At 39.9% G+C, this 21,732-nt stretch overlaps 2 protein-coding genes across 15 annotated transcripts in view; one reads left to right on the forward strand and one right to left on the reverse strand.

Annotated features, from left to right (window-relative positions):
- The window catches only part of dock7 (dedicator of cytokinesis 7), a 60,143-nt gene that overhangs the window by 18,291 nt on the left and 20,120 nt on the right, over positions 1–21,732 (forward strand). For 5 of the 14 annotated variants that reach the window (XM_084354508.1, XM_084354499.1, XM_084354505.1 and 2 more), the window contains exons 16-25: positions 10,281–10,398; positions 10,744–10,814; positions 12,525–12,663; positions 12,980–13,081; positions 14,173–14,259; positions 17,014–17,245; positions 18,158–18,322; positions 18,538–18,558; positions 18,975–19,144; positions 20,406–20,498. In XM_084354508.1, the coding sequence (XP_084210634.1) occupies positions 10,281–10,398; positions 10,744–10,814; positions 12,525–12,663; positions 12,980–13,081; positions 14,173–14,259; positions 17,014–17,245; positions 18,158–18,322; positions 18,538–18,558; positions 18,975–19,144; positions 20,406–20,498 (1,198 nt within the window). The remainder of the gene's footprint in view (positions 1–10,280; positions 10,399–10,743; positions 10,815–12,524; positions 12,664–12,979; positions 13,082–14,172; positions 14,260–17,013; positions 17,246–18,157; positions 18,323–18,537; positions 18,559–18,974; positions 19,145–20,405; positions 20,499–21,732) is intronic. The other 9 variants (XM_084354500.1, XM_084354511.1, XM_084354501.1 and 6 more) reach the window with 3 other exon arrangements.
- On the reverse strand, positions 540–4,981 carry angptl3 (angiopoietin-like 3). Its single transcript, XM_084354519.1, has 7 exons — positions 4,306–4,981; positions 3,902–4,012; positions 3,587–3,698; positions 3,342–3,455; positions 2,982–3,077; positions 1,988–2,260; positions 540–1,882 (listed from the first exon to the last, which is right to left on the reverse strand). The coding sequence occupies exons 1-7, from the start codon at positions 4,831–4,833 to the stop codon at positions 1,698–1,700; spliced, it is 1,419 nt and encodes a 472-aa protein (XP_084210645.1). The 5' UTR covers positions 4,834–4,981; the 3' UTR covers positions 540–1,697.

Below are 21,732 nucleotides of genomic sequence, written 5' to 3' on the forward strand. Positions count from 1 at the left end.
TTGCATTGATTACTTCCTAGAAAATAAAGGTAAATATAGGCAAAATGCCACATTCTTCATGAGCCTGATGCAAACATACACTTGAGTTATCACTTAGTTAGCGAAGGACGACAACCTCTATTAAAGCCTGAACACATCTTGAACCTGTAGAAATCACTAGGCTTCTATTCAGGCTTCGTTCAATGATGACAGACACTGGTTCGTTAATGTTCACCTCTGTCTGCCAGTGCACTGTGTACATATTCCATCCGAACAAGAGCTATTTTTGTCAAGGTCAATTGGAGAGGTGTTTTCGCTATGCTCACATTGGTGCTGACATGGTCTTGCTACCACAGACCATGTTTGTCCACAGATAACCAGTCACCGCACAAAGCCAGGACAAGTTACAGGACAGATGTTACTGTATATATGCAGATTATAGCAATATGGAATAACATTTATAGGGCACATACTTTTAAATATGGAATTAATATATTGCCGTATCTCTAATGGTCAGTCAGTACTTCATATTACATGTATTACAAAGGTTATATCAAGTGGATATCTTGCCTTTTATTTGGGTCAGTACAAAGTTATAGATCAACACATTGTCAAAAATGCAATCATGTTAGATAGTCATTTGGTCATGATTTTTATTTTGTTTTCATAAATATGATTTGTTGGAGCACATAGCTACTTGTCAGGGTGACGTGTATGAGGCCCATTTACAGTACAGTTGGTTATGTTCTGATAATGTACAATGAGTCAATATGACTCAATAACATAAGAAGTATGAGGAAATTTTGTTTTTCTAACAATACCAGCATAAATCAGATAATAGTATGAACATAGTTTAAATACTTTACAGAGTAAAAAAAACATAAAACAAACAAAGGGATAAACCTCATCAGTATGCTGCCAAGGCATTGAATCTTAAATATTTTGTACTGTATTTTACTGCTGACGTTGACCCCACTTTGTAGATTCTATTCTAGGAAAGTAAGGATGACAAAGGGTAAAATATCAGGACAAAAATTGCATGACTTTCATTAGAAGAAAACCCTCACCAATATGGACACTTTCTGAGATGTTGGAGATACAGTGTTTCTATTGAAACCCTGACTTATATAATTTGCATGCATTATGTAATAACCTCCTAGAAGCATGCAACAGTTTCACATCACAAAGATAAAATATATTTTATGAAGTTTAAATGGCTAACATAGAAGCTGTCAAATACATTTAAATTTACTGGCAAGATAACCAAACAATTGCAGTTTTCAAGTTGCTTTGTTTTTTTCTTCATATAGTTTTCTGTCTTTCTACTGCAGCACTGTGACATTATGAAGCGAGCACTGAATCAGGTTACTGACGTGGATCAATATGTCTATTTTGCAAGTGATTGCAGATGTTGCATAATGACAATTCTACTGTCCCTGCTGGATCAGACTCGGAAGGTTAATGACCTACATGGCATGATTGCATCATTGCAACTGCTCAGCATATTCTGCCTTGTGACACTTTTGGTCTGTTGATAAGCACCAGCCTTTAAAAAAGTTGTTCGGAAGCGTTCAGCTTAATGTTGCAGATAAATGAAGAATTTGGTGTAGTAGACATTTAAACTGTCGGTGTTACTTCACTTTCCCCTGCTATGGAACTTTTTGGCTAAGCATTAGAGGTCAATGTAGTTTTGTAAGAGAAGGAATGACTTTTAGGGTTCAGTTGAAGCTGTCAGTCGGATGGGCTGGTCGTACAGTGATCTTGGTCATCTTAAGGTAATATGAGGGTCCTGTGCCAGGCTTCCAGTGAATGCCCCTCCTTCTCATTGAGCGTCCTTTTGCTCTCAACCACAAATACCTTCCATTAGGGTTTGTCTCTCCACAGGCATTGAACCACCAACCACCTGCCAAATAGTCAGGATAAGAGATATATGTTGTATTAACAAACCTTGGTCTTTACAGGTTGTTCTTAATAAAATGCCTTTCTAAATGTTTTCGAAACTGTTTACCTGTGTAATTGCGAGTGCAATTGGGGTTTCGGTGGTTGTCATTATCTCTGTCTTTTGTGGAGAATCTCATGCCGGTGCTGTTGGTCATGGCATCAGGCAGGTTACCAGAGAAATGGCTGACATGAAGGGTGTAGTCCTTGGAGGGACCCTCCAGTGAAAAGCGATACTCTGCCCAGTGCTTCTCCTCCTTCCAGTCCTCCAAATCAATACGCAGGATGTAAACTCCCTGCTGTGTAAAACTGTGGATCTTCTTCAAGCCCAACCAGAAGTCATCTGCATTACACATCAGTCAGTTTTTGTCTTGTTAGGATATCTCTTATTGGAAAAAAACATTACATCTTTTCATTAACAGGGAATTACAAAAGGTCTTAGACTACATTTCATTCCTTGGAAATTCCTGGACATTTCTACTATAATTTATCCACCACAACTTCAGCCAGAAATGTATCACATTCTACGCTGTGTCCAATAGGCTTAGAGACCACCATTTTTTTTATCAGAGCAGGCATGCATGTCTATGCACTTGTTTACTTTGGCTTATGGGGGATTGGTGAATGGCGCTGGTATATTCATTAGGTAGGTAATTGCGTAAGAACCTTTCAACTAAAATTCGTGCCTGCCGGAGCCACTGTTTTAGGATAAGGCATTGCTGCACCTATGAGCACCTGTCTGTGTTAGTGATGTCTGCAAGGAGAGCTGCCAAAACTTGTTGTGTTATCAGACAATACATGAAGTCACTTTGTCAGTTCAGGGCTGATATGTAGCAATTACTGTTTCCTATGATGAGGCCTTCTGGAAGTACTTGCAGGAAGATGTCTCCTCTCACAAAAGGGTGGAATTGACTCCAGTTCTATCTTCAGGTGTTTTTTTATTTTATTATTTTGTGATAAAAATAACTATAAAACGAATGAATTATGTAAGTTTTCCAGCAAATGAGACTCAGCTCCCTGAAGGACAAATACAACCGCTAGTGGTACCCGAAGAAAGTACTCACTTTCCAGATCTCCAAAGCCTGTCTCATACTTGTTCCATGTCTGGTCAAAATCCATTGAGGCTTCAGCCCTGCGTTGGATGACAGTTGAACCCCCATCTATACAATTGATTAGAAACACATATCATATCAAGTTTCTGTTGTTCAAGTCATACACAAGTTTACGCAAGGATGGGGAAGCTTCCTTGTCATAGATAATGTGAATGGGATATCCACCCCATTTCCAGCCCTTGTGGGAAACCTGTTTCTTTCACTATCTCGCTTGATAACATTTTGGTTTCTGATCCTTCTGTAAAGCCTTTTGAATACAGAAACATTTTTGACACTCTGAATTAGACCTGGGATTTCTTAAGTCTCACCCACCTGAACCCATTTCGCAGTAAACATTGAATGGCTCAGATTGGTTTGGCTTGATAACATAGATTCCACTGTTTGCCTCTCCTTTGTCAAACAGCTCACTGCAGTCCACAGAGAGGTCTGAAACACAATGAAGAAAAGCAAAATGAATGCATCCAAATTTCCCAAAACCTTTGCATTCCCCTTGTAGTTTCAGACATTTCATTCTTTCACACACATAACTGATTATAGTTACTGATTACTAATTTTACCATTTGTGTTCAGGCCACTTGAGTTTACTGTCAGATATTCAAACATATCAGGAACTGCAGGGTCCAAATCCATTGGCTTATCGACTGTGTCTTGAAAGCTGTCATAGCTTATCTGCAAAAGAGTGCAAATTAATCCACAATGTTAAATTATGTTGTCATCCCTAGAATAGTTTCCCTCCCCATTTTCATATTCCATTTCCATAGAAAGCAGAAATTGCATAGATAGTTTTAAATACCAAACTAGACTCTTAATGATGGCAAATATTTGGGCTTTAAAGAAAAAACGTAGTGAAACCTTGTCGAACAGTTGTCTACCTTTTCCTCCAGGTTTTTAATCTTCATTTTCTGGTTGTCAAGCTGATCATGCTGCTCCCCTACAGCTTTCAGCAGATTGGTTATTGTTTTCTCTTGAGCTTCAATCACATCCTGAAAATGCCATAGTAAAACCATTATTTTCTATTTTACTTAAGCATGTGCTGTATTTTACACTTTAAATGGCAGCTGTTGACTCAAAGAAACAGTATTGTGACAAACAAACTTTTTAAATCAATAATCATTACAGTACTCCAGCAATAGATATACATGTTACCACACAGGATACTCTGGGGACCATTGTTCTTTCTGATTATTGTCCAGCAATAATTTAAGTGCCATATAGGTTGATGTTACCAACTCTAAGGAACGCTAAAGAATTGCTTCAGCACGTATGAGCTGCTTACCTTGAGTGCTGTAATTTCACTAAGCTGGTCAACAGGAACCATGCTCTGCGACAGTCCCTGCAGCCTATCCTCGAGGCTCCCCACCTTGCTCTGCAGCTGTGTGCGCTCCTGCAGGATGCTGTTGATTTTAGAGTTGATTTCCAACGACAAGTTCTTTATCTCCTCATTATTGGCCTTCAAGAAACTGGTGGTCTTCTTCAGCTCCTCCTCTTCCTCCTTGATCTCAGACGTGACCACTGAAAGCTGGTAAAAGGAGCGGTCGAAAATGTTCAACTTTTGAAAGATGTCGTTGATTTGGGCTTTGGTCTTGTGGACAAATTCTCGTAAACTCTGGCCCAGCTGAAGGAGGCCGTTTGCAAGTAGACGAACATCATCGAGCATGGCAAAGCGAGACTTTGCCTCGGTTGGGCTTGGTGCTGTGGCAAAGACCTGGGAGGGCACGGTGGGGTACTTTTCTCCACTTGAGGACTCCAGAGGGACAGCAGCAGTGGAACTAGCTAGTAGCAGCAACAGGCAAAACAGCTTCATCACGACTTTCTTGTACAATCCTAGATTGTGGAATATTATCTAACACAATGTTTCACTGCTCTTGCTTTCCCCTACTTTGTTCTTTTCTCAACAGTCTTTTCTCTCCCCCTGCCTATAACCTAGACTTCCCTGCTGTTTAAATGATGTGAGAGCAGCACACTGCCCTGTGTTATATACTGCCCTCTCAGTAGAGGAGGGGGGGATTAGCTGATCATTAAACCCTACTATGTTTTAGCTCTGTACCCTACCTCCTCCCAAATCCCCCTCAAGCCCTCCCTCTCCTGAACAAACAAATCACAGCAGTGAGCAAATGACATACCCCCCCACCCCCCACCCCTCTCTACAACCCATTTAACCCCAATCCCCTCTCCATACCACACCCTGCCTTGTTCTCCATCTGTGGTGCAGAGCTTTAGCTGATCAGCAGAAAGCCAACAATGGCCATCACAGGTTTTTGATGGATCGTCAGTCTGATCAATCTTAAACTTTATAACCCTGCGCACACTTTGCTCTGATTGATAATGCTGGTTGTAATTAATGCTCTTGGGTTTGATTTAGCATCCTGCTGAATCAGCCCAGCACCAGACTCTCGTACTCTCTCTCCCTCCGTCCTTCTTCTCGCTTTGCATGGGGAGGGGAGTGAGCCTGTCATCTGTGCCAGGGTTGAGCTTCTGGGCATGAATGATGTTGGAGAGTTTGGACAGTGTGTACTCATCATCTTGGTTTTATTGCCCAGCCTTGTCATTTTTTTTCCAAGTTTGTCATGCCTTGTGTGATATTTTTCAACGCCACCAGACATGAAATGGGGAATATATAGTTTACTGATTAGCTCGCAACTTTTAAAGGATCATTCCTGTACACTGAGTTCTGTCGTAAAAACAGTCTTTATGGGAATTTCTAAGTAAGTTGTTTCACGCAGACTTGCAGTGTTTGTAAAATATGTCCACCTTCAGCTAGAGAGGGAGGAGAACTAATCAGTGAAATGACTTGCTGTAGTATTTAATTGGAATATAAATATTTTCACTATTGGCACTCCTTGCTGTGTGCTTGTCCACCTCTAAAGTAACCTGCACCTGTTGTGTGGTATGAAAAAGGCCTTCCAGACCAAAGAATTGCTATGTCATGCACTCATTGTATTTTTTTTTTTTTTTTGTCTAATCAAAGCATAAAATTAATTCTTATTCATATCAAATTCATATATTATCATTGGTAAACTGATCGGTCACCGTATATGGCAAAGGAAAAGATTATGACATTATTATGAAAAATGGACATAATCGCAAGTAGCACACTTGGCCAATCGCCTCTGGTTAGCTTTAGTTCTAGATGGAAACCTTGCACCCTAGGACTCTGGCTGTTAAACAGTGCACCTTAAAATACCACACAGTCATCTTAATGAGCTTTCTCAAGTAATTTGCGGTTGTAGGGATAGATTACCTCAGCCCAGAAACAGAGCAGAAAGAAAAGGTCCTATGGAAAAGAAACATTTGGCCACTGACTGAGTGAATGTGCCAGGAATTTGCTTGATCAGCATAAAGCTGGTAATGATATTCAGTATCCGTCATGCCAACACAGTGGTTAGCACTCTGGCTTAACAGCAAGAGGGTTAGGGGTTTCACTCTAACATGGTCTGCTGGGGCCTTTCTCTGTGACGCTGCCCTGTTTGTGCACATGTTCAAATTTGCAGAGGAATTTCCACCTCAGAAATACAAACATGGCACTGAACAACCTCAGCAGTAGTTTGAAATAATGGGATGTTTTACCTTCCAGTGCTGTTTGTGTTGAGAAAGTGTTAACTTTTTGCATTCCAATTGAATTAAAAATTTTAATCGTCTATACTTCCACATCTGTAGCTATACAGATGTGGCAGTTATTACTGAGTTATTCTTGTGTTGCTGTTTGCAATTGTAATTCAATGCATTGATCACCTCATATGTTGACCCCTGGCTGAGAGGGCTGCACTGATGACGTGCTGCATGTGAGTCCTTTGTTCCATGGTTGGATGTTCTGGATACCTTCCACCACTGGCCCATCCATTGTTTTTTCACAAGGTAAAAAAAAAAAAAGTAATGTTCACAAACAGCACCTAATTGGACGAGTCTATCGTTATTTGGTGGGATGAGGTCCTTTTTTCAAGTGGGGGAACTTATCATATTATAACTCATATTTAGCTGCACTTAAACAGAGTAGGGTTAGGTTGATCAAGAAGGGTACAATTAAACTGAAGTTAGGGGGAGTATTAGATATGTTAAATTCTAACTGCGTCTCACAGTTTTGTTTAGAACTTAAATTCATTTTGTCTAAAATTCTTTGTTTATTCCATGATGTTTTTTTTTTTTTTGGACCCATACTGATTTAGAAGAATACATGCAAATCTGTGTGAACTGTAGACAGGGTTGCCTCTAAAAAAAAATTCTGCAGCTGGTGTGATGTGATACAGTGCTGCTAGGTCATTAAGAGTACCTCGAAGTGGTACTTGTGACTGTACAGCTAAAAGCACAGCTTCTCCTATCACAGATCTAATAGACACATTCATTCATTGGTTCAGGATGAATAATGTAAAATTAATTGTCCATAACATTTAGGCTAAAATGAAATGTGGGTAAGGTTCTAAGACTTGCTATATTCATTTATTTACTTTGTAATGAGCTGACACTCATCTCAGCACCTTTTCAACTTTTGAAATTCTCCAACATCGCATTGTCCTATTTAAAAGGCAGGCTTTCCTTTTATTTATCAGTCCTTGCTCTGAAGTTCCTAGAGAACAATTTTGTTACCTGGCCTGTTGGTGAAAATCACATGCTGATCAATGTTTAGAATCAGTAAACAATGACTTTGTCCCCTTAGCCTCTGGGCTTAAATTTTGAAAGGTAGGTAACTGTCATCTGGAAGGTGGGAGTATAATGGGAAACCTGTAGAGTTTGCAATGCAGTCCACTTTCACAGTATTCATGTCTACTGATTAACTTAAGTTGAATCCGATGACATGAACTGACCAATCAGTGATACTGCCATTTGTGCTTGTGTTGGTATTTCAGATCCTCCACAGTAAAATTATCTCAAGGTCTTTTTCAGTTCAAATCCAACAACCCACTTTAAAGCTTCCATTATATTGTTAGGACCTTCTAGTTGGGAGGTAACAGAAGAGGGAATGAGTAAAATCTCCTCATCAGACCAGAGAGATTCCCACGCTTCCTTGTCAGTTGTGGTTCCAGCTGTGGTCTCTATGGGGCCATCCCCCACAGACTTGACAACGTCATTGCGGTTTGTCAGCTGAACCCGGGTTACTTTGCACTGCCTATTGTAAGGCATCCTCCCACTTCTCAACAGTTTAGTAAACAATGTTTTTGACAGTACAGTGCGATTGCTTTTGCTGACAACACTGGTCAGGATTTTTACATTTCTTTGACCACTTTCAGTATTAGTATTACACACTGCCCAGCCAAAAATAAAAAGTCACACACTAATATTTCGTTGGACTGCCTTTAGCTTTGATTACGGCACGCATTCGCCATGGCATCGCTTTGATAAGCTTATGCAATGTCACAAAATGTATTTACTGCCCAGAGTTGCATTCATTTTTTTCAAGATTTTGTACTGATGATGGGAGAGTCGGGCCGTCTTCTCCAGCACATCCATTGATGGGAAAACCTGGTCATTCAGTATATTCAGGTAGTCAGCTGACCTCATTTTTTGGGCACACAACGTTGTTGAACCTTGACCTTACCAACTGAAGCAACCCCAGATCATAACATTGCCCCAACAGGCACCAGGCATGATGGGTGCATCACTTCATATGCCTCTCTTCTTACCCTGTTTCGTCCATCACTCTGGAACAGGGTAAATCTGGACTCATCAGACCACATGACCTTTTTCCATTGCTCTAGAGCAAAATGAAGCCTCACTGAAGATTGGTTTTCTTAAGGCTACACAGCTGTTTAGTCCCAATCCCTTGAGTTCTCTTCGCATTGTGCATGTGGAAGTGCTCTTATTTTCACTATTAAACATAGCTGTTAGTTCTACTGCTGATTTTTTACGATTTGATTTCACCAAACGAAGTGATCTCTGATCATGATCATTCAAGATTTTTTTCTGACCACATTTCTTCCTCGAAGATGATGGTTCACCACTATCCTTCCAGTTTTTATAATGCATCGGACAGTTCTTAACCCATTTTAGTAGTTTCAGCAATCCCCTTAGCTGTTGTATTTGCACAATGCAGGCCAATACTTTTACCTTTCTGAAACAGAGTAACATCTTTTCCACAGGATATGTCTTCCGACATGGTTGTTTTAGAAATGAGAAGCTACTCACTTGTATCAGTTAGGGCTAAATAACTTGTTGCCAGCTGAAACATATTAATCACTGCAGTAATTATCCAATGGAAAGCTCTTAGCTATTTTCCTAGTTAAATCCAGGTGATGACTTTTTTTTGGCCAGGCAGTGTATATTTGCACAAAGTATGTTTTAGCTGTGAAGTTGTGAACCAGGAGAAAGTTTGCTTTTATGTAATGTAATCTGAATCATTTACATAATGGTTACTGATCGATGACCATCACTTAATCTCTAGTGCTGTCAAGTTCGTGCTACACACCATTGAATAGTTTTCCCTCTAAGTTTCAAGAAATGGTTGGTGTGATCATACAAAATTGTCTACGTTATAGTCTTTGCATTCTATAATTGAGGATAAAAATGTCCTGTATGATTGATAGCAACCTTTCCGTGTACCTCTCAAACTATCAGCTGTCTTTTTAGACAGATAGTAGCCATCTACAGTGAGTCAAACTCTCCTCCTCCCCCTGTGCTCCCAACTTTCTGAAAAAATGTTTGTGATGTTAAGGTTCCACCTCCCATGGTTATTGACAGGCCAAGCCTCCCAGATTTGCCAATTAGATGATGTTTTACCCACCATGGTGGCCTTGCCCTCTTAAATGCATCAGTTTGTGGATTCTTATGCAACTATACTCAGTTACTCGGTCAAGCACTTTCAAATATGCTTGGGTTAGTTATTAGAGGTCTGTCACAGGTTTTCTTGTACTGTCTTATATACAGTGTCCGTTAATTATCTAGCATGGAAGTTAAACTCACCCAGTTATTTCCCATATAGTTAATAATGGAAGCCATATAACTCCCTATATATATTATTGTGTTCATGTATGGAGAGGTGGAATTGACTCATGACTTTTCACTTTCATCCTTTATCATTTCACCTGAAAGAAAATAACCTAACCTAAAATAAACTAACTTACATTGCTTCTCACATTTTACAGACCAAAAAAATTAGTATCATACTTTGGATATATGATGCTTTACTTCAGATGCATTTTTCTTTGATATACGTTGCCTATTAATTCAAGATGTTTTATAGATAATGTAATTAATTAACTAACATCATTTCTGTGCCTTGTTTTGTCTGTGTTTGTATCTGTGTATGTGTTCGACTTTTAGGAATCTGCTGTATGTGAACCCACAGAGTCTTAACTTTGCCAACCGACAAGGCTCTGCTCGCAACATCACAGTCAAAGTGCAATTCATGAATGGAGAGGACCCAAACAATGCAATGCCGGTACGCCATGATGAAATGTTATAAGATGAAAGAAAACAATTCTTGTTTTTGAATTACTCAGCCATCTCAGTTATACATATATATATATATATATATATGTGTGTGTGTGTGTGTGTGTGTGTGTGTGTGTGTGTATAGAGATATCGTTATTTTGACGACTAATATCTTTTACCATTTTGGGTAGTAAAGCTAGTGTAGTGGCGCAAGACTTGTTGTATGGCAATGCTGCATTATACTACAGCTACAGTAATGTTACCAGATCTAGCTAAATATATGTAGACAAATAGCTAGAATTCTATCCAACATGGCTTCATGACCATCTGAAAACAATTTTGAATCCCCCAGGTGATATTTGGGAAGTCCAGCTGTTCAGATTTTGCTAAAGAAGCCTATACTGCTGTGGTGTACCATAACAGGTAAGCTCTTCATCTTTTAGTTGAAATAGTTTCTAAAGAGTGCTTTAGGGAACATGCGATTGGGATGGTGATGAAACACATGTAAAACTACACTAAATATCTGAACAGTTTTGGCCTAAAACTCCATAGCAGTAACATAGTTTCTTCCAATCTGGTAGTTATCATCATTTCAATATTATTTACCTAATGACCTCTTTTAACATTTTCATGATAACTGTGAGGTCTGAAAATAATCAACATACTTCTACTCATATGGTCTCCATGCTTGTCATGAGATTGGTTGATTGAAAATTAAATTCACAAATATTCTTCTTTAATTTAACGTCAGTGGAACATCTTCTATTATACCTCCATTACCCTACCTTTGATGGCATTCATTAAAGAATAGGTTATGTCAATCTTCTGGATATTGTCCAGTTGTGTCCTTGGCACAAGTTTCTGTCATTCATACGTAAGAGCTTAGGGGTCTCTAATATTTTATCACCTCTATTAGGTGTTTTTTACGACATCCAGAGGTTTGTCATTTGTCACCCAGGGGTCACACCTTCAAGGCTAAAATTAATCAACCTGTGAATAATGTACCACTGTGACTAGGACAATCATGCACCAGGACGTAATCCAGCCCTGAGAAGTGCTTATAGGTAATGGCCAATTACAGTCTGCATCTCACTCAGAAATAGCACAATATCTCTCTTGTAGAAACTTGTATAGGAACATACAAAGAAAATCAATTGATAAGGAAAGAAAATGACTTTATTCTTTATAATCTACAAAATTGGCCCCCTTTGTGTTTGAATCTACTCTCGGCTTTTTGTAATGTGCTCAGCCAATAACTCATTCTTTTTTCCACTGCAATAAAAGTGTCTCCTTGTTCTGTTCCCTCGGGAGGACTTTTTTTCTCTGTCCATAATCAAAATGTTTGTTCCCATGAGAAATAATGACCCTTTTTTGACCTTTTCAAGCAGTTTTGGTCATTTCCAGTCTTAGGGCAATCTTAGTGGATTTGTTGATTGTCCTGCTGTATTTGTGGGTTGTGTCCTCCTGGGGGACTATAAAGAATTCAACTCAAGTGTATTATGATGTGTTGTGTAATTTCTTCTTTGAAATCACTTGACATCCACTATGAGCCACTGCTCTGTCTTTAAACAAAGATTGTACATGCATAAAAATGTACTATTATGCAAGTCCATTGCTAATATCTAAGCCTGTTCACCTAGAATCTTAAAGCATGTGGCAAACAATTCTCAATAATTTCCAGATGAGTTTTATAAAAGTCATATGGGTAAGCAATGGGCGGATTCTATAGATCTTTATGATTTGTTCCCTATCCAAGAGCATGTTCTTTGGAGTGACCGCAGAGCAGGTAGAGTCAGTAGAGAAAAGCAGTTGCTCCGTGGTAGAATTTATGTAAAAAAGTGATGGGTAAAGTTGAACTGTTACCCATTGGCAAAAGCTTTGTCTAAGGAGAGACATTGTTTTGGTTATACGGTGTGTTCAGGCAATGGGAGAACCATAGTCAATGTGGATATAATTAGAACTATAATTAGAATGCCCTTGAGTTGACAGCCTGAACCACATGACTTAACCTGTCTACGTAGTTTGGAAACTAATCTCTTTCAGCTGACTGTCTTTGTGAATCAATTAATTAGTTGAATAAAAAGCTGCTTGTATCACTGTTGTTGAATCGCTTTATATTATTGCTGTGAACAGATCCCCTGACTTTCATGATGAGGTAAAGATCAAGCTCCCTGCCTCCCTGTCGGACCATCACCACATTCTCTTCACCTTTTACCATGTCAGCTGCCAGCAGAAGCAGAACACACCACTGGAGACCCCCGTGGGATACACGGTACGTAACAGCTACAATAACCACATAGGCTGTTACACTGTTTGTAGGTTACAGCTATTTGCACTCTCCTTTTTGCAGTGCTCTTGCAGGCATAGGCGTAAACTTAGACATCCTCATTCAGACATGCATTACCACAGTTAGGGTCCTTATCTCTTCCACACAGACACACCCTTTCACCTTTTTCCTCCTTTGTTCTTTGAAACAACAGACATAGAATTCGAGACATAAGTGCAAGTGAACAGTAAAGAGAACACAATGAATTTAGAATATACACTAAATGTTCTCTTTTGATATTTATTTCTCCCTCTCTCTGTAGTGGATCCCCATGCTGCAGAATGGCCGTCTGCGGACAGGACACTTCTGTCTCCCAGTATCTCTGGAAAAACCACCACAATCCTACTCCGTTCTCTCACCAGATGTAAGACTGTGATTTTTTTTTTTTTGATGAAGAAACATTTTTTACAGTAGGAAGTAACTAATTAAAGTTTGATAAAAGTATGAATTCAATAAAGGTGTATTTTATAGGGGCAGCCATAATATCTTTGTCCAAATTTGCTTTACCAGATCCTGTCTGCCGAATTGACATATGATGATGTCTACAGTGACACATCGTGATGGACGATGACATTGTTGTTTATGAATTTGAGGCAGCGTGTACCCTCAGTGTTGTCAGAAGGCAGCAGTTGCTTATTAGTTCACCACCGCTGTGTACCACCGTTGCTCTGATATGATTCTCTAACTGTCTCACCGTGCAGAGGAAACGTTCTCCCGTTACCACCGACTTACGTCCCTGTGCCAGGTTTAAAAGCGTCCTCGTCTCCACACCACATAAGTCACCTCTGTAACTTAGCTTTGTTCAGCCTGAGAGAAACAGCGGCCAGTAAGGAAAAGAAACACTGCTGCCACAAATTTAACCAAGTGTCTTGGGTTCACCTGAGTTGGTTTAATAAGAAAATAATAAAGGGGACATAGAGACGTAATGTTAGTGCACTGAGCAGCAACACACTTCTTTTCATTTCTTCTGCCCACATATTACAAACAACAACAACTCTTGCCTTACGGCAACTCTGAGGGGACAAGCCACTTAATTGTGCTCTCTGGTGAGGAGCCTTTTAAATCACGATGTTACGATGGTCAGGGATTAGTCATCCTTGGCTGTCAGCCATCGGCAATGGACGATGGCATCGTTCATCGGCGCAACCCTAATCCTCAGTAATCCTCAGTTTTATGAATGGTTAAGAAATAAGGATGTGTGTTGAGCAGAGTCATGTGACTGTGTTTTTGAGGATTGTATTATACTGCACCATGATGTCCGAGTATCCTTTTGTAATATATGTGTAAAATATATTTTGTTGTTGGGACAGCTTTTAAACCTTTTTTATTAAAGAAAAAGCCCAGCCTTCCACGCACAGTAACCTATCGTTCATTTTTCAACCAATCGTTCATTTTTCACTGCTTGTAAAATGTTCATTTGCAGCTGAGATTTACTGGGGCATTATTGTACTTCAGGTTCCTCTCCCTGGGATGAAGTGGGTGGACAACCATAGAGGAGTATTTAATGTGGAAGTTGTGACTGTTTCAACCATCCACACACAGGTAACTATACTTTATACAGTAGTTTTACTAACAGTGTTTCCATTTAACCTTCATCACACCTCATTACTTGTTCATTGGTGTGTATATACAGTACAGACCAAAAGTTTGGACACACCTTCTCATTCAAAGAGTTTTCTTTATTTTCATGACTATGAAAATTGTAGATTCACACTGAAGGCATCAAAACTATGAATTAACACATGTGGAATTATATACTTAACAAAAAAGTGTGAAACAACTGAAAATATGTCTTATATTCTAGGTTCTTCAAAGTAGCCACCTTTTGCTTTGATTACTGCTTCGCACACTCTTGGCATTCTCTTGATGAGCTTCAAGAGGTAGTCACCTGAAATGGTCTTCCAACAGTCTTGAAGGAGTTCCCAGAGATGCTTAGCACTTGTTGGCCCTTTTGCCTTCACTCTGCGGTCCAGCTCACCCCAAACCATCTCGATTGGGTTCAGGTCCGGTGACTGTGGAGGCCAGGTCATCTGGCGCAGCACCCCATCACTCTCCTTCTTGGTCAAATAGCCCTTACACAGCCTGGAGGTGTGTTTGGGGTCATTGTCCTGTTGAAAAATAAATGATGGTCCAACTAAACGCAAACCGGATGGAATAGCATGCCGCTGCAAGATGCTGTGGTAGCCATGCTGGTTCAGTATGCCTTCAATTTTGAATAAATCCCCAACAGTGTCACCAGCAAAGCACCCCCACACCATCACACCTCCTCCTCCATGCTTCACGGTGGGAACCAGGCATGTAGAGTCCATCCGTTCACCTTTTCTGCGTCGCACAAAGACACGGTGGTTGGAACCAAAGATCTCAAATTTGGACTCATCAGACCAAAGCACAGATTTCCACTGGTCTAATGTCCATTCCTTGTGTTCTTTAGCCCAAACAAGTCTCTTCTGCTTGTTGCCTGTCCTTAGCAGTGGTTTCCTAGCAGCTATTCTACCATGAAGGCCTGATTCACACAGTCTCCTCTTAACAGTTGTTCTAGAGATGTGTCTGCTGCTAGAACTCTGTGTGGCATTGACCTGGTCTCTAATCTGAGCTGCTGTTAACCTGCGATTTCTGAGGCTGGTGACTCGGATGAACTTATCCTCCGCAGCAGAGGTGACTCTTGGTCTTCCTTTCCTGGGGCGGTCCTCATGTGAGCCAGTTTCTTTGTAGCGCTTGATGGTTTTTGCGACTGCACTTGGGGACACTTTCAAAGTTTTCCCAATTTTTCGGACTGACTGACCTTCATTTCTTAAAGTAATGATGGCCACTCGTTTTTCTTTACTTAGCTGCTTTTTTCTTGCCATAATACAAATTCTAACAGTCTATTCAGTAGGACTATCAGCTGTGTATCCACCTGACTTCTGCACAACACAACTGATGGTCCTAACCCCATTTATAAGGCAAGAAATCCCACTTATTAAACCTGACAGGGCACACCTGTGAAGTGAAAACCATTTCAGGTGACTACCTCTTGAAGCTCATCAAGAGAATGCAGAGTGTGTGCAAAGCAGTAATCAGAGCAAAAGGTGGCTACTTTGAAGAAACTAGAATATAAGGTGTATTTTCAGTTGTTTTACACTTTTTTGTTAAGTACATATTTCCACATGTGTTAATTCATAGTTTTGATGCCTTCAGTGTGAATCTACAATGTCAATAGTCATGAAAAGAAAGGAAACTCATTGAATGAGAAGGTGTGTCCAAACTTTTGGTCTGTACTGTATATATATATATATATATATACATACACATATTTTATTTTTTTATTTCACAATAATTCAGCACAAAAGACAACAAAAATATCTATCTTGATACAGTATCGGTGACAGAGTGACTGTACAGTTGTTGTTTTTTTACCCATATCCCTACCCTCCCCGTATTTCCCAAAGAAAAAGAGAGGGAGAGAAAAAAAACACAGAATACAAACACATCAAGAGAAAATGATAATAAATAAAAAAAGCAGCAACACATATTCACTGATATCAGTAGAATATTTGCACATATATGTACATACATGCCCATACATACACCTATACATCCCCATATATTTGAGCAGAGGGAAAATGCTGCAGAAAAATGTAAACTTTATATTACCAAAATAACCTGATTTTCAGGAATGAAGAAGTTATATTTTAAGAAGTTTTATTGTCCTATAATTTGCCAGAATCATTTTCAAAAGCATCCCACACAGGTTATTATTTAAAATTTCGGTTACAGCACAGAGAAACAAACACTCAGTGTTTTCACATTTAGACAGTAATTCCTTCCTTGCACCAGTTCATTAGTGGGTGAAGCTCGCCTCGCCAGTAATTTACTCGGGTCTACTCCATCTCTGTGTCGGCTGGGGTGTGGAGGTCTTGACTGTGGTCCCTAGGAGCCTAACTGGGGCTAATGTGCTCATAAATCACTGCTCCTGGCGCAGATTAGACTGCTGGATTCTACTGTGTTCTTCTTGTAAAGTTCGTTTTGTGTTTTCAACTCGGTGAACCAACTTACAGACAAGTAGATCCAAGCTTACTTTTGTTTCTCGACTCCCTTCCTTCCCCTTTTGCGCCTTTGCCTTTCCCTACCTTTCACACCGTTATGTTTTTGTGTTTCTTTTATCTTCATCCATTTTATCGTCTCTCTCTTTTGCTCTTTCGCCATCCGTGTCTTTTTATATACCCTTCCATGCATTCTCTTGCATTTGTTTTGCCAACAAATGTCTTTGCTCTGCTCACCTTTCACACCCCTACCACAACCCCACTCCCTCCCCAGGACCAGTATCTGGATAAGTTCTTTGCCTTGGTTCATGCCCTGGATGAGCACATGTTCCCAGTCAGGATAGGAGACATGCGTATTATGGAGAACAACCTGGAGGCAGAGCTCAAGTCCAGCATTGCGGCGCTCAACTCTTCCCAGCTAGAGCCAGTGGTTCGGTTCCTTCACCTTCTACTCGACAAGTTGGTGTTGCTTGTAGTGCGGCCACCAGTCATTGCTGGCCAGATAGGTAAGATATTGTGTTACACTTCACTAAAAAAACAGAAATCAGACATCACACATTCATTTTACAACAGCCTGGGGGTGACTGTAAGTGTGCCAAGTAGAATTGGGTATCACTTGTGCACATCAAGCGGTAGGTTGAAGTTTCTTTCTTTTACATGGACGCTTAAATGTTTTCCTGAATTTGATTTTAGTATTTGCTACAAACTAAGCTTAACTGTCAAGCTTAATTGTGCCACATCCATTTTCTTCATCTGCAACACCATCCACTCAAAGCTATAATTTTGTTTTGTACATTTTGGTAATTGATGATGCAGTTGAGTGTATATCATATGTTCTGTGTGACTAACACTACACATATGATGATTTATTTTGATGTTTGAAATTTTACATTTGGATTTACTATGAACAAATGGTTTGGACAAAATAAGTAAGCAAAGGAAATCTACCAATTTGGGAAAAATACCAATTTTATAACCATTATTAAGATTCAGCTGGAAAGATGTGGACATGAGACAAAAGACAGTGATTGTGAAATCCATAGTTTAGTTCCTGTATTCATTTTTATAGTGCCCACTGTATTCTGCATAAGTTCTGGGCACAGAATTCTCTGAGAAAAACTTAAAGTTGTGTGTAAAGTTGAGCCATCTGAATCATCACAGCTCCAACTGTATTTGTACAAAACAGTATTTTGGAGACATTGAAGTGGTCAATGGCAATATTTTACGCTAAGCATAGTCTTGGTGTGTTTTATTTTGTGTTAGTTAACTTTGTGTATCTATACTGTTCTTTGCCTATTTCTGCATTTTGGCACATGTGTCACTTGTGTGTGTGTGTGTGTGTGTGTGTGTGTGTGTGTGTGTGTGTGTGTGTGTGTGTGTGTGTGTGTGTGTGTGTGTGTGTGTGTGTGTGTGTTCAGTGAATCTGGGCCAGGCGTCCTTCGAGGTTATGGCATCCATAGTGAACCGGCTTCATAAATACTTGGACACCAGCCAGGATATGCATGGCCGCAACGGCCTGCTGTCCTCTTACATCCACTACGTCTTCCGTTTGCCCAGCGCTGACCCCAACTCTCCCTCTCCAGGTATTTTCAATACAGTTGGCCGTCGCACATTTTCTTTATTCTATGTCTGTTTTTCTGTTTTCTCCTTTTAAGTTGACCTCATCAACCCCAAGCTCGCCTTCACTGGGTGTCTTATTACCAAACCTACCTGCCAATTTTTCTTCATCTTTTTCTTTTTTTATCTTTTTCTTTTTTCCCCTTCCACATCTATTTTGTCTTCTGCCTGCCCAACACAGACCCCAACTCATCCTTAACAGGTAGATATTGCCCACTGTTGAACATCTTAATCTTTGTGCAATTGTTCCTTCCTCTAAAATTAAGAATACATTTAGTTCTACATGTAGTATTTAAATTAGGTTGTGCATTTGATGTGTGGTACATGATTTCCAGTAATTTTCCTCGTTAAACTAATAAACCATCCACTACCAAGACACATTGGTTGCTTGTCATTTCTGAATCAATATATTCCTGTGTGTTCACCACAAGCAAGATAAAATGTTTGGTACATTGGCTTTTTGATAAGAGACTGGGTGTTTACAAATTTAAATGTGGGTATTGGGAGCAGAGTTAACATGCAAACATCATGTCAGTGGTCCTACAATGGTTTGGCAGCAATAGTTTTTCCCATCACATCCCAGTTGTCCCACTTTGCTTCCTCTGTGTGTTGTACCAGGCCCGGGGGGGTTGGGAGGTTCGGTTCACTATGCTACCATGGCTCGCTCAGCCGTTCGACCAGCCAGCCTCAACCTAAACCGCTCACGTAGCCTTAGCAACAGTAACCCTGACATCTCCGGTACACCCACCTCTCCGGACGATGAGGTCCGCTCCATCATTGGCAGCAAGGTAAGGTCACCAAACAATGTTTTCACGTATACTTGAGCTATGTTTGCTTTATGTTGATATCTTTATAGTTAAGCTGATTTTCTGTTAGGGCAACAAATTCTATCTTCAAGGAGAAAGACAGTTGATCATTGATTCTAATCCAGATGTTGTTGAATATGACGCTTTGGGTTGGCATCCAACCTGAGCAGCCAACACAAAGCGTCAGTACTTGACGATCTGGGGATATGACTCAACAATCAACTATCTTCCTCCAGGAAGTTGCATTTTGTTGCTTAAAACTCAAAACATTATATGTGGTCCCAATGTAGACAGAACCAGCAGGGATAGATACTCATGTTTTTTGGGCCCTAGCCCTATTGCAGTATTTGGCTTTTCCACACTGCATGTGGATATCAGATATCAAAGTAAAATATTTAACGTTGCCGTAGTCCATCTACTGTTATTGATTTGTGATATATTTTTAGACAGGCTCATGCAAGGTGATTGTACTGAATCTATAGTTCTTAAACCCCATCAAGGCAGAGGCCTTCCATGTGTACAGTGACCCAGGGGACTATTTCATCAACATGTTAACTGTATAGTCCTTGCGTAAACACAAGATTGGACATCTTATCTCTCTAACCGCTGTAACAGCAACCTGACACACACACAAACGCATGCACACACAATGCGCAGTGTGTGCAGGTTGTCAAAGACATAAAAGACATTTAGTTTACAGTCACATCAGAAAGCAGATGCTGTCAAGAAGATTCAATAGCACATTGTCTCAATAGTCATAAATTATTAAGAATTGCTTAGTGTCTCTGCTGGTTTTATTAGATTTTTTTATTTCATGTAATTTATATGTTGTCGTGTATTTTGTGTTGTATAATTTGTGATTTCCCACTTCAAACATTTTTTATTTAACCCAAACGTACCCGAGCATTGAGTGAATGCAGCCCCTTGTTTGATGAATGTTCCCTTTGCTGCTAATACTTAACTAAACCTTTCTTCTTTTGTCTCTGAGGGAGGGGAAGTTATTTTTTACACAAAGAGTGAAAGGGAGAGAGAGAACCTAGGTGCTTTGCTCCTCTGTGGTGATGACTTGAATTTTTAATTTACTGACAGCTAACCTTTTTTTGGTCCTTTGGCATCTTCCAGCAGTCCTGATCTTTGAGCCTCTTTAACCTGTCATTATTCCTTCCCTCCTCCTTCCCCCGTGCTGCTCGCTCATTCCCTTGCTTCCTGTCTGCCTTGTGTCATTTGACCTTGGCACGCCTAGGGCTTAGACCGCTCCAACTCGTGGGTGCACACCATGGGCTGTAAGAGTGCCCCCTGGGGATCCAGCCCTGGGTCTGCTCCAGAAACCATGCAGGTGGTTTTATGAATACCCCGTCCTCCACTTTGCCTCACTGCAAAAACAACTCACTTTATTCACCTTGAAGGGATACTGGGATATTTGGAGTTTTGGTTTATTTTTGTCATTTGTAAGAGTTACTGAAAGAAAGGTGATATTTGGAGCAATTCATATCCTCCCTGACGAATATTTTAAGGTTAAAATTTTTATGTCCTGTTGTCATGATTACATCTTTCATTTATAGATTTAGCCTATTGTGAAGCTGCTTCCAGAGTTTTTAAGTCTCATAACTTATTTCTCCAAACTAGAGAGATCTCTAAACCACAAGACACAAAAGACCAAAACTTCAGAATATTACAGCATTCCGTTAAAACTCTAATTCACAACCCTCCCATGATCCCATACATGGGAGTCACAGCCGCCTCCATGACCCTCTATCTCTCATGCTAGAGTCTCAGGTGTCATCCCTCTTCACTGATCACATCTAACACCTCCCTTTTTCTCAATACTTGCACAGAAAGACACGTAAATCCAAATATTACTGTACTAGTTTAGCAGTTATTCACACATTTATTCAACGTTGTCTGCCTCCCTTTCTTTCTGCCAGGCTTGTCTGCTACTTTCTGTTTACAGTGGTCAGTTATCACTAAACCCTAAACCAAGACACACACCAGCTGATCTTTTTGTGTGTGTATATTTCCCAGAGGATTCTTGGTGTAGTCGAGAAAAAGAGTAGTGTTAGAAATCATCTTCATCTTCATCTTCAGCTGATTAGATTTATTTGCTTTCATTTTATTTAATCTATTATTTCCTTTTCCACTTTCTGCTTTTAACGCAGTTATTCATGCTTTCTATTACCTTATAATCTTAACTCTCAGCTAGTTCCTGCATGACTTTCTACTAACCCTCCATAACATTCACTTTGTCACTGGAGCATGGTATATCTGTGAGTGTGAGTGTGTGTCTCTTTACATGTGTGATGTCTTTACCATCGTTGTGTGATGTCATGTCCTCGGTCATTTTAAGTTGTCACATAAGCCTATGTTTGTCACTAATTTACAATACATTGACATTGACAGAGCATGCACTTAATCAACATTTAACCTGGGGTGAAACATTATGTTACTCTACTTACCAAAAATAATACCTGTAATACTTTCTTATGCCATTTTATGTCTCCAAAGTATTGTATTCACTTGAAAGGATGCAGAATGGCACGACGTTAAACAATGGCTGTGACATCAAGGAAGAA

Source organism: Pagrus pagrus, assembly GCF_965226575.1.
Source record: "Pagrus pagrus genome assembly, chromosome: 6".
Classification (NCBI taxonomy): domain Eukaryota; kingdom Metazoa; phylum Chordata; class Actinopteri; order Spariformes; family Sparidae; genus Pagrus; species Pagrus pagrus.

Excerpts from the sequence above, each read along its gene's own strand:
- angptl3 (XM_084354519.1), bottom strand. The coding sequence starts at position 4,833 with ATGAAGCTGTTTTGCCTGTTGCTGCTACTAGCTAGTTCCACTGCTGCT. Across the intron at positions 3,699-3,901 it reads TTAAAAACCTGGAGGAAAAG|ATAAGCTATGACAGCTTTCA; the intron begins GTAGACAACTGT and ends ACTCTTTTGCAG. Across the intron at positions 1,883-1,987 it reads TTGCACTCGCAATTACACAG|GTGGTTGGTGGTTCAATGCC; the intron begins GTAAACAGTTTC and ends ACTATTTGGCAG.